General features: G+C 39.7%; 1 protein-coding gene across 1 annotated transcript; it reads left to right on the top strand.

Moving 5' to 3' along the window:
- Positions 1–3328: 3328 nt before the first annotated feature.
- Positions 3329–6607, top strand: LOC149840760 (putative serine/threonine-protein kinase At1g01540). The gene is made up of 8 exons (XM_090005134.1): positions 3329–3509; positions 3594–4044; positions 4596–4700; positions 4821–4943; positions 5041–5211; positions 5298–5427; positions 5546–5755; positions 6083–6607. The coding sequence occupies exons 1-8, from the start codon at positions 3329–3331 to the stop codon at positions 6257–6259; spliced, it is 1548 nt and encodes a 515-aa protein (XP_089861260.1). The 3' UTR covers positions 6260–6607.
- Positions 6608–17225: the final 10618 nt, after the last annotated feature.

The raw sequence follows: 17225 nt of genomic DNA, 5'->3' as shown, positions 1-17225 counted from the left end.
AAGTGTTCTATAATAGCAAAGTTTGAAGTTTGTTTGAAGTGTTATATTTTTTTTGTAATAATTAAAGTGTTTTGTAATAATTGAAGAGCAACTTTTGTAAGAACAGAGAGATTTGCATGATTTCATGTGAATTTTCTAAGAATTAAGCGACTTTTCATATAACTATGCAAAAATTTTATGCAAATTTGTATGATTTCATGCACATTTTCTTCTAATTGAGTAAATTTTCATCGAATTATGTAAAAGTTCTATGCAAATTCGCACATTTTCTTCTAATTCAGTGAATTTTTATTAAACTATGCAAAAGTTATTATGTGCGATTTTTCTTCTAATCAAGTGAATTTTCATGAAACTATGTGAAAGTTCTATGCAAATTTACATGATTTCATACATATTTCTTTCTATTTTATCGTTGGTTTTCTTAATATAACTGACAATATTTATCATCAACTTTAATCTACACCCGACGATATTTATCATGGGCTTAAAATAATATAGGCAACGATATTTGTCATCAATTTTATCCAAATAGTTTATGATATTTCTCGTCAGCTATTTAGACATATATACTTTTTTAATATAAAGACGATGATAATTATCGTTGCATTTAAGAAAGAATCGATGATAAATATCATCATTAATATTAAATATAATCGATGATATTTATCATCGAATTTAATTAATCATCAGTTAGAATTAGTATAGGTCGATAATTATCATCACCTTTAATTACTATTACTGGCGACATTCTAAAGTCAACCGTTTTATACCGACTATTTCATATCATCGAATTTATTTTTATGAAAATGATGATGTATAAGTATCATAGAAAATAGTAATATAAATGACCGTAAAAAGTCTATGGCTAAATACATCGTTTATGTTATTGTCTATCATAAATCATATATTGTCGACGATAAATATCATTGGCAATGACCTATTTTCTTGTAGTGAGAAAGAAAAAAAAAACACCGAATATACGTGATTCGGCCAAAGGCCTACATCCATGAGAAGATCTCACATTCGCTCTCTTTTTTTTATTCAATCTCTCAACTCATATATTTATACAGATACATAATCCAAATAAATAATTTTTATCTACAACTAATATAAAAAGTAATCAAGATGTGATAAGGATTGGTGATAATTTTGGAGACAGCAATAGATGAACGATCATTTTGAAAACTTAATCTATGATTAAAAATATCCCTTCATATTGCTATAGATTCTAACACATCTCCTCAACTTGAAGGGTGAATAATGAAAACTTTCAACTTGAAAATATAAAAATATATACTATAATTGATAGAGATGATTGAACTCATCAATCTTCTAGTGATAATAACACAACAATGAAGTATTAGACATTCTACAATTTGAACCAAAATTACTAGAAGATGCACAAAGTGAAAATTATAGTACAAAGTTGTTGATGAAAATAAAATTGCAAACTTCAAGTTGGTGATGACATATCTAGTCATGCTCTGATACTATATTGAAAAAAATAAAATATGAATTGAATAAAAAAAACATCAAATATACTTAGTTTGGCAAAAGGCCTACATCACCCCCACATCATCTCTTTTTCTCGTTTTGTTTTTTATTTTATTCAATCTCTCAATGTATATATTAATATAAGTACACGATTTACGATTTAGATAAGGATGAATGATAATTTTGGAGGCATCTTGAAAACAGTTATTTGTGATTAAAAATATCCTTCCATAGATTCCAACACTTGCTCCCAAACCTTATGCGGTTATGTTGCCACTGTTGTTTTAGGCACTGCATTGCAGTGTTGTGAGAGGCGTACGCCTCAGTACCTGAAGCGTACGCCTCAGAGGCGAGGCGCACGCTCAAGGTACTGAGGCGTTGCTGTGATGCGCCCCTCATCAACCTCCGACCAGTTGTGACCACCGACCACCGGAGTTGCTGTGCTGCAGCTGCTGCTCAGTCTTCTCCGACCACCGGACGACCGGCATATCCCTCGCTTCCGTACCAGCTGGGCGGTGGTCCTTCTCTTACTGCCTCCCCTCCCACCGCTTCACTTCCATTCCAGTTGTGAGAGGCGTACGCCTCAGTACCTGAGGCGTAAGCCTCAGAGGCGAAGCGCAGGCTCAACGCCTCGCTTCGCCTCATCGCATTTAACAACCTTGCTGCATTGAGTGTTGAAAATAACTTGACATTTACAAGTTACTGAGACTATTATAAATACGATGACCAGAACAGATACGACGCCTTCTCGGCTGTACACGTATTTGGCTCCAAATGCTATTAATGCAATTTACTGAAGAGAGCGTTCCGTTTGTTTGAACGGGCCGAGTTAAAAGCTCTTTCCGACAGGCGTTAGTTTTTTCCAAATTTGATGCGTCAAAGTCAAAATAGCCTTGCCCTTACGTTACCCGCTGCAGAGCAGATCAGGTGATATGCCACAATCACCCCGTGCTTGATGCTTTGGCATCTTCACCGTCCATTCAAATTGATGAACGGCTGGCATTGGGAAATGATACATCATCCGTACTTTGAATTGAAAGAGTCCGTTTTGGGAGGGTTTACTTTAACCAATAAATTGGAAGATTCGTGCTAGTCTCGAAATTTTTAAAAAAAAAGAGAGAATATGATATTGGGAGAGTTTACTTAAATAATCTAACAAATAGATGTTTAAGATTGATTCTATAATATTCAATTCCATAATGGAGATACAAAGGGCGTGTTTAATGAGTTTTGAGGATTTGATGGGGGGCGTAGAATAACTGATGAGATATATACATCTCATCTCACTCACACGCAAGGTAATCAAGCAACTTATCTTAGGTTCTAATTTCTTAAAAAGAAAATCTTGAATCTTTGTGTCCAAAGTGCTATGTTGACCGTAACTCTGTTTTTGGTGTCTGCGGTGTAAAAACTGGAGAGAGGATTAAGTGAAACGTGATTGTACAATTTTAATAATGTACTGTTATGATTGATTATCATTTTTCTTTGGGCTACAGCTGTCATCTGTGGAGCCCAACAGCAGATGGTTGGTGATCAGGTGCAGCAGCAGCACACTCGCACACTGAAAGTTTACAAGTTACCGTTTACAAGTTACTTATTCCTCAAACCAAACTACCAGGGGATCCATCTCAGGGTAACGATTCGAACCGGTTTACAGTCAGAAATAATCTCTCTCTCTCTCTCTCTCTCTACTGGAAAGGAAGTGAATCCAGCAAAAGGTAGAGCTACAAAGTTACAAACCCATCTCTCCCTCTCTCTGTCTGTACCAATGAGCCCACCCTGGTGAGTGGGCGCACAGAGAAACAAAGCAACAATAGCAGCAGCAGCAGTAACAATGGGGTTCAACGATCAGCTGTCCAAGCGGACCTCCATCTTCGGGCTGAGGCTGTGGGTGGTGCTCGGCATCTCTGTTGGCTCCGCCATTGTCCTCCTCCTCTTCCTCCTCTCCCTCTGGCTCACCTCCCGCAAGACCAACAACCACCGCCCCACCACCACCACCACCACCAACAACAATAACAACAAGAACAAGACCAATCCCCTCCCCCACACCAACGGCACCAACGGCACCAACAACCACCCATCACCACCGAACTCCAAACCCACCATCCCCAACGCGTGCAAGGAGATCCAAGAGATCACAATCGAGGACACCCAGAAGCCCGTTCCGGAGAACAAGCCGCTCCTCCACTCCCTCTCGCTGCCCGTGCCGGAATCCGGCGGTCACCAGATCTCCGGCGAGACCGGGCGCGACGAGATCCGCATCGACATCGGCAAGGAGCACAGGATCGCCTTCCCGGAGCGCGGCGGCACGTCGTCGTCCCACGGCAGCGGGGAGAGCCGGTCCACGGCCGATCCGTCGGTGACCGCGCCCGCCACGCCGGAGGTCTCCCACCTCGGCTGGGGCCACTGGTACACCCTGCGCGAGCTCGAGGTTGCCACCAACTTCTTCGCCGACGAGAACGTGATCGGCGAGGGCGGCTATGGCATCGTCTACCGCGGCGTCCTCCAGGACAGCAACCAAGTTGCCATCAAGAATCTGCTCAACAACAGGCAGGGGATTTCTTTGTGTTTAGCTTTGTTTCTTTCTGCTTCTTCTTTCTCCACAAATTTTGAGTGTTTGCATATACATTCACTGGTTTAGATAGATGGGATTGCTGAGGATTTTGTGCCGTTCTCCCCAAATACAATGTCCCATTTTTTCGGGATAAATGGTTGAATGCATCCAACCACTTACTTCCTCACCACCACATAAGATACAAATATATGATGAACTAAGCATTTTTTTTTTTGCCCTTTTCCCTAAATGCAATATCTCATTTTTGTGGGATAAGTGGGTGAATGCATCAGCCCACTTCCTCACCACCACATAAGATCCTGCATTGCACTTGTGGAGTTTGCGTGCTCCGTGAATAGTGGAAAATCGTTTGTTTTCTATCCATTTAGGACTAGTAAACTGTAAAGTGCCTTAATGTGGTATCTTCCAAAGAAGAAAAGGAGCAGAAGAGCATACATAGTTGTGCTTTTCTTTCTTCTAACAGTCTTGAATGGTCTTCATGGTACATTTTTTTTGTTGTGAATTTCTCTGTTCTTGATGCTAACAGGGGCCAAGCGGAAAGGGAGTTTAAAGTGGAAGTTGAAGCAATCGGGCGGGTTCGCCATAAGAATTTAGTGAGATTGCTTGGCTATTGCGCTGAAGGAGCTCATAGGTGATCAATCATTTAGGTCTAACGAAATCTCTGTTCTCTACCTAATGTAATTTGGATCTGTGCACAACCTTTGTTTTTGTTTTTTTCTTGATTTTTGTGATTTGCTTGGTTAATCATCAGGTTGCTTGTTTATGAATATGTGGACAATGGGAATTTAGAACAATGGCTTCATGGGGATGTTGGAACCTATAGCCCTCTAACATGGGAAACTAGGATGAACATTATACTTGGAACAGCTAAAGGGTATACAATGCTTTTATCATCCTTAATCTCAAGTGAATTTTGCATTCCTTTGATTGCCACACTGCTCTTTACTGGTGAAGTTTCATCTACAATGCAGGCTGACTTACCTACACGAGGGACTCGAACCTAAGGTTGTTCATCGTGATGTTAAGTCAAGTAATATATTGCTTGATAAGCAATGGAATCCCAAGGTCTCTGATTTTGGTCTTGCCAAGCTTTTGGCTTCTGAGAGGAACTATGTCACGACTCGCGTCATGGGGACGTTTGGGTATGATTCATTGAACCACTAATTTTTCTTCTGTTCCATTAGTTGGATTCGAATTTCAATAATCTTTTGTAGCATGATTTATATAGGTATGTGGCTCCTGAATATGCTAGCTCCGGGATGTTGAACGAAAGAAGTGATGTATATAGTTTTGGAATCCTTATATTGGAGATCATCTCTGGAAGAAACCCGGTTGATTACAGCAGGCCTCCTGGAGAGGTTGATTCTAGGATCTTGGAAATTTTTTTCGCCCCCCTATGATTTCTTCAATTTGTGGCTTGTAAATGATTAAAAAGGTATTCATGTTTCTTTTTTATTTGGAAACTATGATTATCAGGTGAACTTGGTTGAGTGGCTCAAAACAATGGTTGCAAATAGGAATTCTGAGGGAGTAGTGGACCCCAAGTTGCTTGAGAAGCCATCTTCAAGAGCATTGAAGAGGGCCCTCTTGGTTGCTCTTCGATGTGTGGATCCAGATGCACAGAAGCGGCCGAAGATGGGCCATGTCATACATATGCTTGAAGTAGATGATTTTCCATACCGAGATGTATGCTATTACCTTGTCTGAACATGCTCAAAGTTCCAAAATTTTATTCTGTTCCTCTGCTATCTATTGAGTAGCATTATGGTATTGCTATTCAATCATTGGTTTTTTGTCCTTGCTACTTCTTTTCATTCTTATATTAAACTCTGGAGAACTGTAGATTACAGACATTTCTTTTGTTGTCAAAATGCTTTATTACCTTTGTATCCAAATCGTGTATCATTCAACTATTTTATCATTAAGTTTATTCATTGAAGGAAAATGGAGAAATAGTGTAAGGAGATGTCTTGACTGCTTGGTGCTTATTTTCAGTTTTTTTCTATGGTGCAGGATCGTCAAATTGGGCGAGAACCGGGGCGTATACTTCGTGAAAGCCCACATGATAAGAACAACTTGCGATCAATAGAGAAGCAAGCAACAGATTCAGGTGATGTTAGTGGTTGTGAAAACACAGACCTTCAGGAGCAGAAGAACAGGTGGAGACGACAATTAGCACCGGCTAAATAATTTGCTCTGTGCAGTGAACAGGTTCTAATTTATAGTAATTGCCAGGTCAGAGGCAATATTTTCGATTCTTTTTTGTCCTTGGTTTTTTTGTTCTTCCTGCGCTATACGGATAAGATTTTCTGTAAATGATCATCTAGCTATCATAGCTTAATGCAAGTTGAGTTTTAGGTGGATCTGTCATTGTGCACTTGTGGAGGTGAGATTCTCCTGTTGGAATCTGCTTTCTAGTTGAGGTTTATATGATTGGAGCTCAATCTGTAATTTCAAATATTTGTAAGATGACTTGGTTTTATTCGATGTGCTGCATTGTATAGTCCACAATACTTCATATGTTCACGTGATTGGCAATTCCACTGTCCTTTGTTTGATATTGTACACAGCAAAAATGTCCTTCACAAACAGCATATCCTTATTAGAGTTGAGACAGTAAAAAATAGCAATTATAGATGTGTAAGTTGATTCTGAGGTGATAAGCTTCGACTGATTTCCAAAGACAGTTGGAAGTTTGATACTGCACGAAATTTTCATTTATTTTCAGAAACACTTGTTAATGTGCTTTTTATCTCTTTCTCTTCTTCTTGGTTTGATTAGGAAGCACGATTTAATACCAGGTTTCTTGGTTAACACCTCAAGTCTAAGGAATTTGGCTATTGCATGCAACTCAAGGGTAAGACTTATCCTCTCTTTCAATGCTATTGTTTATTTTATGTATTTATTTACTTCTGCTGCTCCTATAATGTTAACATTTTTCAAGAGTGATGATAAATGTGCTCTCTTTTTTTCCTTTTTAGGTTAGATGATTGATAGGTGTACTCTTAGGAAAGCGGATTCTTAGGTTGATTTCTTTGGCTTTCAATGTTTGTCCTTTGCTCTCACAGAAAAAATGAATCACCAGAAAACGACTATTTTCGCTTTCTCAGTGGTTTCTACATTGGGCTGTCAAACGTCAATGGATTGATCTTGTCAGATATCCAATCCGTATCCATATAACTGGACCTGGATACCATGTTAACAAATTTTCTGGATGTGGGACTCATTCCCAATTGGATATGGATCTGGTCTGTGGTGCTCAGGATATCGTTCCAACCATACACGCAATCGATTGTTTACCCTGACATGTGGACGTTAAAATTGATTTAAAACGAAGATCCCTTTGTCCCAATGTTTTCCGTATCGGTATGGGCTGGCTGGCCACCGATTCAGCTGTATCGGTCATACCCATACTCAACTGAATCGTTCTGACATGTGTTAAAATCATTAAGATAATTTTAAAATAATATTAAAAAATTAGTATCGAATTTCTGCGAATACTATGTGGATAATCCCCTATACTGATAACATTGCTTTATCCATACATATGTTGTGTATCATGTAGAATAACTATAGGGTTGGAAACTAGTTAAAAAATAACTATATACATTTGGGCCTTTCAAAAAAATATATACATTTGTATATAGAAGGCCTGACAGAGAAAGAATCGAATCTAAACCAGAATCCATCGATGGATTGCATGGGTGGATTATGATTGGCCTCAACCGGACCTGTTGATGCAATGTGCTAGTCCCCCAAAAAATATCTGATCCTTTGACATAGATCTTAGCCATCCAGTTGAAGCATCTGGACGGTTAAGATCACTCTGTATTCAAGTGAAAATGTGGGCCAATCTTAGCCATTGATTGGATGACTAGGATTGAATGTAGGATCAGACCCATTCCCATTTAGTCTTAGTAGTGCCTGCAGGAAAGCTTTTTTGGACAACCGAGGAAAACTATTCATTCACTTGCCAGCTCATTGGTGTAAAAACTGCATGCCCCACCAGGAAGTACGCTCAGCTTTTCTTCTTTTTTTTCCGACAGAGAAAGCTGGGGTTAGGCTGACACCTACTATTTATACAACTATACCATAGGGATTCGAACTTGCAACGTCCCAAGCACAAGGTGACGTGCACTAGCTACTCCTGCCACATAAGCCGAGCTCCCATTGGTACTAGCAAGGAAAGTTAAAAGACGTGATCAAGTGCATTTTTCATTATATGGCTAAGTACCTAGTTCAAACGAATAAACATGCCTTTTTTATTGGTGTTAAAGCTGGCATCCTCTATATTGCTGGTCCCAAAAAATTTTTTTTTTTTTTTTACTACAGAGCCGGTTGACACTCTGTGCTATAAAAAAAAATACGCCAGAGAGAGAGATAGAGAGAGCAGATCCAGTGCTTGCATAGTACCATGAGAGTCAGTGCCTTTGTGCTGTAAGAAAGAGAAGATCCAGTGCTGTAAAGGTACTCGACTGCAATGAGTGGATGCCACGTGCCCTTCTGCATTACCACACACCTGGCATCTAGTGATTGGACGGATCACATTGCAAGGCACTTGATGTCGTCACTGAATCTTCCCTTTCTGAAAAACAGGCCAGAGAGAGAGAGGATGGACGATGACAGTGCAGCGAAATCAAAATTCCCAAAAATTTTATTCACATGGCCACGTGAAAGGGTTGAAATTGCCTAATGGAATAAGGAGCTGTTGCAATGGATGGGAAAAGGTGGGGGAGGTGGGGTATGTTGGGTACAAGAAGCAGCGATAAGGAAATTCAAATGAAGAAAAAAGTGAGTTATTTTTGTTAGACTTGATGATATGGAATAATCTCATATTGAAGAGGTTTGAGTCTGTTGTAGGCTTTATAACTTATAGGTAAACTCTTACCCTTGTTTCAAAGAACAAGGAGTTTGGATGACTACCACACGCATGCAAATCGTGTTGTGTCGAGCTGGTTCAGGTTCGGGTAATTGGCCTTTTAGGGCCATATTCAATTAAGACTAAAGTATCTTTTGCTTAAAGTTTTTGTGATTATTTGGATTCTTTAATGGGTTATGAGAAATGATAACGGGTGACGACTCTTCGTAGTTCGTGCTCATTAATGAGTCTTGTCTTTTCAGATTTTGTAACAGATCTGGACTCTTCAGATTCCGTTAATGGGTCTCTGCTCCTCGGATTCTGCAACGGGCCTCTTCCACGTTTTGTAACCGTTCGTGAGTTATAAAACGTGGTTAGGGTTGGGGTTACGAATATGCTGTAACACAGAATTCTGAGGAGGAAAGACTTTGTGTTTTCTCTTCCTGTTGATGTTACTCTCTCTCCTGGGTTTTCCTAAAGGGGGTTTTCTGCAATGTCGGTTTGTAGAGGTTGTCTTTGAAGGACGATCCGTCAGAGTGCACCGATTCTGATCGTCGAGACTATTGTATTCTGAGGGAAGGACGTCGGACCCTGTTTGCAATGTATGTGGAGGTGAATTTTCTCTAAAGAGAGTACTTTCGTACGCCTTAACCTAGTACAAAATCTAAACATGTTCCTGTTATTTTTATTGTGTTCTATGCAACTGTTTCATGATTTATTTTTGTCTGAATTTTGGTATGATGCGAAAACCGACATGTTTGCTTCTTGTTTTTTTTTTATCAGCTGTTTATCATGATTTTCATGTTGATTTATTTCTTGATTTATATTATATTGTTGATTGTGAAACTGTGTGATCTGAAAAATGATTCAACAGGGTATACAATACAAACACATCATTTTCATAGTCTAGTTCAACATTAATGAGCAGCAGCAGGAGGACATTGTCGTTTAGGCTTTCTTTTAGAATTTTTCTGTTTTTTGGATAGGATAGGCTTTCTTTTAGAATTTTTCTGTTTTTTGGATAGGATAGGCTTTCTTTAGATTGCAATGAGAACTTTCTAGGATGAATTCTTGAATTTTTTTCTCAGAAAAGTTTGTCCAACCTCGTGTGGTCTAACTAATTGTTTGAAACAATGTTATTTGAAGGAACACTTTTTCGCAGAAGAATTTCATTTATACCTTTTCTGTGTACTTGGCGTGGAAAGTAGAAACCAATAAAACACCGTTTTAATGGGGGACAGTAGTGCTTACAGTGGAAACTGAACAGTCTACTTTGGGGAACCACCGTTTAATGGGGAACAGTAATGAGTATAGTTGAAAAAAAGAGACTTTGGGACCCACCTTCACTAGCATTTTTGGCAGATTTCTCTTCTTGTAACAACAAGTCTCTCTCTCTCTCTCTCTCTCCTAATTTGGTTCACAATGTTTATGCTTAACGAGTGTAAAGGATAAGCTCTTGCTCAGCGCGATTCTCTGGAGGCATGTGGTGTACCACTGGTTTACAGGGTCGGGACAGCCGCAGGCTTAGCCAATGCGATTAGGTCTTTGATTTCTTAGGTGGTTTCCTCATCTTTCATATAAAAAATTACTCAGCTTTTTTTTTTATTAAATTTAGCCAACTATTATTATTCTCTCTCTCTCTCTCTCTATATATATATATATATATATATATTCAAATTTGGCCCTAATATTGCTATATATATATATATATATATATATATATATATATATATATATATATATATATATATATATATATATATATATATATATATATTCAAATTTGGCCCTAATATTGCTCTCTCTCATGTATTATCCAAAGCCATCATTAAACCGGATAAATTGCCAAATGGGGGCATGTTTGGAAATTGGAACGCTGCCAGCCTACCAGGGAGTCTTATCAGCATATACTTTTACGTTTGGAGGATTTGAGAATTCTTTCTGCTTATTTTAAAACTTTTCAGGGCCTACTTCATAGAATCCAAGCTGAGATAGATAAATTAAACAAGTATGTAGTATGTGTACTATTAAACCAAAATTGGGGGTTATCAACAAAGAATTATGGGAGAGCAGTTTTTGGTCTCTGAGAGTGATTTGAACGTGCCCTCGCCCCAGCAATAGCAATCAGATTTATGCAGACAAACAAAGGTCTTCTATGACCAACTTCCCCTGTGTTTATTATGGCACATCATATAGCAAGGAAACACGACAATAATTCCCCAGCCTCCCCCACCTCTCACACGTGTGCATTCGTGAGTGCATACACGTGCAGATGATGTCCTTCAATATTTGAGCATTTGCAAACATAAACTCCAAAATCATAAGAAGGGATCTCTAAGAACGGCTCCAAAATAGGGATGGCAGTGAATCGGGGAAAAACAGGGCCCTGCCCCGCCTTGTCCCACTTGGACTGGGGACATGAAACGAGGATGTAGAAGCGAATGAAGGTTAAAATCAAAACCCGTGCGGAGATGGAGGTGAGAATGGACTGACGCTTTCTCTCGTCCCTGCCTGCTCTGATCCCCGATCCTCGTTAGTAAAATAACTAAAATGCCTTTAGGAATGACAATGGACCAGAGAGAAACAGGCCCCGCCCCGCCTTGCCCCGTTTGGACCAGGACATCAAACGGGGATGAAGGCAGGGATGAAAGCATGTATGGAGAGCAGAATTTTGAGATGGGGCAGGGGTGAAGACCTTGTCCCTCACCCCGATCCACTGTCATCCCTACTCCAAAAGGCAGGCATGCATACTTCCATTTGGAGAAAATAAGGTAACTCTCTTACAGAAAAGATAAGATGAAGATATTGGGAAAGGCGGATGGATCTTTATTTTTGCATGCCAACGGGTGATTTGTGGCTTTCTTGGCTTTCATAATGTCCACTAATTCTTTTTTGTCCCCGCGTATGACAAATATCGAGCTTTTAAAAAAAAAAAATCCTAATGTTCAAATATCACATTTTTTTTCAGTTTTTTAAAACTTGAGATTTTATCAATATTTACATTTTTGCCAGCAACTTCTGAGAAGAAAGATGTATTTATGCATTTTTTTAATTTTTAATTCCTTGTTTCCATATTTTTTTCCCTTATTTATTTATTTTTGCTGATACCTTCACATAAAGGAACATCAAATTTTCATGAAAATTTGTCAGCCATTATTTTGTCAGGTTGAGAGACTTGTTCTACTGGATGACTTGCTGAGCTGAGGCCATTAGGGCTGGGAAACGTAGGGCTGTCAACAGGTCTGTTTTGTATTGGGTACTCGACCCGATCCGAACCTGAATTCTCAAGTATGGGTATGGAAAGTGCCTACCGGAATAGTATTCGGGTCGACTCATACCCGACAAGAGCAACATGTGGGCCGAGTTTGAGTTATGATATTTGCCGGGTACTGATCGGAGTATATATCTATACAGGTCTGGGTTTGGGATTCTGTTTTCGTGACCCAACAAAAACCTGAACCTGAATCGGAACCCGGTTATTAGTTATATGGCGGATCCAGGTTGACTCTGACCGGGCCTTGGACAGCTGCCCACTAACCTGGGTGCAAGTAGAGGTCAATTTTTTTTTTTGAGTCAAAGCGACCTGATTTCCTTCTTTACCGCAAGTCATAAGGTTACAAAATAAACACGAGGACTGCTGCTTGGTAGGGACACTACAGTAAGATAATTAACAAATAAGTTAAAGGCACAAAACTTAACTTTATTAGATCAGCGCTGCAGCGATCTTTTTCTTGAGATGGGATAAGGTCTGGGCCACATTACCATCGGAGGTCCTTTGCATACCATTAATCTTAAAGATGAACGGCATCCAAACCATCAAGATGAGATGCTTCTCTTGGATGAGCCCCACCAATTTTTCTGATGCCGTTCGTCGTTTAGATGAGCGGCGTCAAAGGGGTTTAAAACGGACGGCTCACAAAGAGCTGTCTGTATGCTTTGGGTGGGTATCCCTGACCTGATCCTCTCTCACCCCCCCCTAAACCAATTTTTTTTTTTAATATGAAGGTGATATAACAATCATTTTCCTTGACGTCCTATGCTTTTAAAAGCTTAAACATTTCAGCTATTTGAGTGCATTCAGAGTTTTACGTTGCTTGGACGGCCATGTAGGTCCTCCAGGCTAAAACCAGCTCGGTCAAGTATTCAATCCCAACCTCGGTTTCTCTATGAAATAAAAAGAAAAAGTAATTTAGCTATTTGATTCCAACAATAACAAAATTTCTTTTCAAAAGTTGCTTAATTTACACCCATTTGAGTCGCCCGGAATGGTAGCGGGCCTGGGGAGAAGGTAATTGACCTTTTCATCTAAGGTTCGCCTCCCACCGGATGTGTGATTGCTTTCACTAGTGGGTTTAGTAAGGCTTGCGTATCGGTGACTCCATTCAAAGATTACCCATTTCAGTGGAGAACTTCCTCATAAAAAAAGACCCCACAGCCATTTTTTGAAGACTCTTGGTCTTCTTCTGTGTATTTTGCATTTATTAAACATAAATTTAGAATTTGAGTTGCCTCACTTTTATCTTCTGTTTTTTAGGATGCACCAAGAAGAAGGCCCATATGCAGAAAATGATTCAAGTATCTTTATATGAGAATCTGCTTAATGGCCAACCATGTTAAAAAAATCGTATAGGCCTACATGCGTTAAACCACACATTGTAAAACTGTCTTAGGTCAATGTCTGATTTATGTGGCCTAATCCGGTTAGACCCTATGATATCTCATATGGTATTGTACATTACGTGGAAAGAACTTCTTTGTCTACAATTTTGTAATAGGCTAAATTAAAGATAGATTCTTAAACACATTAGGTTGTGGTTTCCAAACCTTATATAATAGCCCTTTCTTTGAACTCTCCGTAATAAGAAAGAGAATTCAGTCCCTCTCTCATTAGGTTTACAACAAAGAAAATAGTCACCTATACAGGTTCTGGAAGATCATACCCATCAACGATCTTCCAGAACACCTACGGATTCAGGTACGCTTCCGCATTAAGTTTTTATTTTTGTTTTTATTTTAACGAACCAGCAAGAACATGTAAATCGGTCCTTTTTAGTTTTCAATAAATTTTTAAATCCAATAATTGATATTAAAGCTATTGTTCTCATTGAATCATTAAAACATGATTTTTCATACTATGTTCTTTGTTGGGTCACCAAAATCTCATCAGATTTGGTGCAGCTTGTCAGACACCATCTGGCCCTTGACGCATGCACCATTGGGTCCTTGCACAAGTTTTTTTTTTTTTGAAGTACAAGGACTAGACGGTCCTCCCGACCCTTTTGTTGTTTCAGTTAGGCCCAAACCTTCCCTAGTTCCTTGTTTTTTTGTTTGGACGCTGGCAGAGGAGGGCCAATCAACCCTCCTCGCGCTGTTTGGCAGCAACCGGATAGAGGGAGGGTCGATTCGTCCCTCCCACTTTAGATTTGAACGGTGGAGGGGTCAATTCGGCCCTCCCACTCTAGATCTGAACGGTGGAGGGGCTGATCGGCTCCTTCCCATTTCAATTTTGGTCAGGGAAAGAGCAGATCACCCCTTCTATGTTTCAGGAGACCGAGGCGGGTGCCGACTGGGCCACTGCCTGATCACCCTCGTTGGATGTCGATTAGTGCCCGACGATGGTGGTCCAAGCATTCTGATCGCCCAGCCAACCCCCGATTTTGATTTTGGTTACATGAAGGGTCGTTTGGCCCTTCCATCTTCTTAGGCGACTAGGGTGGGATTATCGGCAGGTCCTCAACTGTACACCCATGCCGGATTCCGCCCGACGATGGTGGTTGGGCTTTCGGTTTGCCCTAGCCGTCGGTGGGTGATCGGATGCAGGTTATCGATGGATGGGGCATTCTATTCGCCCAATCGTTGTTCATTGTCCAGGGTCGGCTATGTCTAGCGACGACGGTGAGGCATTTGGTTCGCCCCAGCCACCGTCATCGAGTGGCTCAGGGTTTAGGGCAGATGGTGGTTGTCACTTGGCTCGATCATATGGTGTGTGGGGTGGGTTCCTTTTTTGTTATACTAGCGACCCAGACCGAATTGGCTCACCGCCAGCTCAGTCGGTTGGGCCGATTCAACCATTAGGTCTGGTTTCGATTTAGTGTTCAGTCAACCAAACTAGGGTCAATTTGGTTTCCAGTTGACCGAACCAAGGCTGGTTCGGCCATTAGGTACTGGGACTGTTCATTTTTTTTTCAAGGGCCGATTCAGCATCGCTTCATCTTGCTCAGCTGGGACAGGTCATTCTGACCATTTGATGTAGGCAGGTTTGGCATTCAGTCAACCAAAATAGACTGTTTTGGCCTAGTTTTCCTCCAGGATCTAACCTCACCAGCCACCCGAATCGGTTCAGCAACCCGTCATAGGGGTTAGGTCGACTCAAGTAGCATTCAGGGGTGAGGGAGGGCCTGCCTACCCGGTTCAGTCCCATTCGGTTGTGGGGCTGAATCGAGTCGGCCGACACCATTGTATGGGTCAAGCCTGGTTGAACCCGTACTGAGTCAGACCAATTTTAGACCCGCAGATGGGTCCGGTTAGGCCCGATTGGCCGAATCCGTGCACTATGCCTTATAAAAAAAATTATAGATTTTATAGAGCTATTTGGCATACATTATGGGTCACTTTGGTGGGTTGATATTCAGTTACTTTTCGACTCATGTATGTTATTGTGCTTGTCTTATTGTTCATGTGCATGTATTGACATATTTGAACGTAGGTATTATTTTTTATTTTGGGTTCAATATTTTAAATTGAATTAATTGAATCAATACATTACCAAAGTTATCTTTGTTGTGTAGATTAGTTCATTTAAGAATATTGTGTTGTTTATATATTTGTGGTTCATGTGAATAGTGATCAGCCCAAAGAAAGATTACTATTTGGTCGAACTCAACAATATATTTTGAGTAATAAATATGGGATAATTGTACGGTTTTCTATGTGAATAACGAGTCAGACCAAAGAAAGGCTTGTTGTTTGACAAGACTAATTATTCATATTTGATTACTCTATTGAGAGTACTACTTACAAGTTGACACTTTTGTCCAAAGACTAAGTGTCAATGTTGTGTTGGGTATCTTATAATGAGGTTCACCACTGTTTAAATATGTTATTTTATGTTATTGCATGTGAGAAATGTATATTAATCGTGAGCTTGTTTGTTCTTTATTTAGTTAGTACCTTTGTTTCTACAATATCTGTAAACAATAATTATATCTCTATTTTGAACGGTTTTAATTTCAAGAACTAGAAAAATAATGTTATGATTGTTCTCGGATGCATGAATTTAGATCTTGTACTATGAGAAGATCAATCCTCTGCTCTTACGGATAGAAGTTTTACTGAGGATAAAAAGAGCTCTGAGCGGTGGGATCGATTTAATCGCATGAGTCTCATAATGATGAAACGTACAATTCTTGAATCCTTCAGGGGCACCATGTCCAAAGAGGTAAATGTTAAATGTTTCCTTGAATAAATTGAAAAATATTTTGCAAAAAATGAAAAGGCTGAGATAAGTACTCTTCTTTTGAGTCTTGTCTCATTGAGGTATAAGAGCAAAGAAAACATTCAGGAGTACATTATAGAGATATCCTATCTTGTTTCAAAACTCAAGACACTAAGGTTAGAGTTGTCTAAGGACTTACTCGTACACTTGATTTTGATATCCCTTTCTACACAATACAGTAAGTTTAAGGTCAATTATAACTGCCAGAAGAAAAAATGAGCTCTTAATGGGGTCATTTCACATTGTGTACAAAAAGAAGATAAAATGAAGTAAGAGAAGACTGAGAGTGCTTATTTGACAGTAACCTCTTAGGACAGGTTTAAGAAAAAAGAAAATGACTAAAGAAGCTACAGTTGACTCTCAATCGCAGAAGAAATAGAAAAGACATCAAGACGCAAAGTCTAGTTGTTTCTTTTACAAAGCGGAGGGTCACATGAAGAATGACTATACCAATTATCATGTCTGGCATGAGAAGAAACACTATAAGAAATCTGTGAATTAGCGACGGCCGCAATCCGTTGCCAATCCCTCACTGTAGAGTTTAGCGACGGAGTAGCGATGGCTAACTTTTATCGCAAACTTCTAGTCACTAATTAGTGATGGAATATATTTGTCGCTACTTTTGTCGCTAAATTATGAAGAAGTAGTGAATACTATGATTCGTCGCAAGGCCGTCGTTAATCTTTAGAGATTTGGGTTTGTGACTGATATGAATCTGTCGCTAATTCTGTGGCTATTGTAGCAGCGAAATTGCGATGGATTAAAATTTGTCGCACAACATCAACCGAGTCAATTTTATGATG

The sequence above is a fragment of the Nuphar pumila genome, chromosome 4, assembly GCF_984573655.1.
Source record: "Nuphar pumila chromosome 4, dmNupPumi1.hap1.1, whole genome shotgun sequence".
NCBI classification, from domain to species: Eukaryota; Viridiplantae; Streptophyta; class Magnoliopsida; order Nymphaeales; family Nymphaeaceae; genus Nuphar; species Nuphar pumila.
Note: the sequence above shows the minus strand (reverse complement) of the source record. Positions and strands in the feature narration are given on the sequence as shown.

Excerpts from the sequence above, each read along its gene's own strand:
- LOC149840760 (XM_090005134.1), top strand. The coding sequence starts at position 3,329 with ATGGGGTTCAACGATCAGCTGTCCAAGCGGACCTCCATCTTCGGGCTG. Across the intron at positions 3,510-3,593 it reads CACCACCACCAACAACAATA|CCACCATCCCCAACGCGTGC; the intron begins ACAACAAGAACA and ends CGAACTCCAAAC. Across the intron at positions 5,212-5,297 it reads CGCGTCATGGGGACGTTTGG|GTATGTGGCTCCTGAATATG; the intron begins GTATGATTCATT and ends TGATTTATATAG.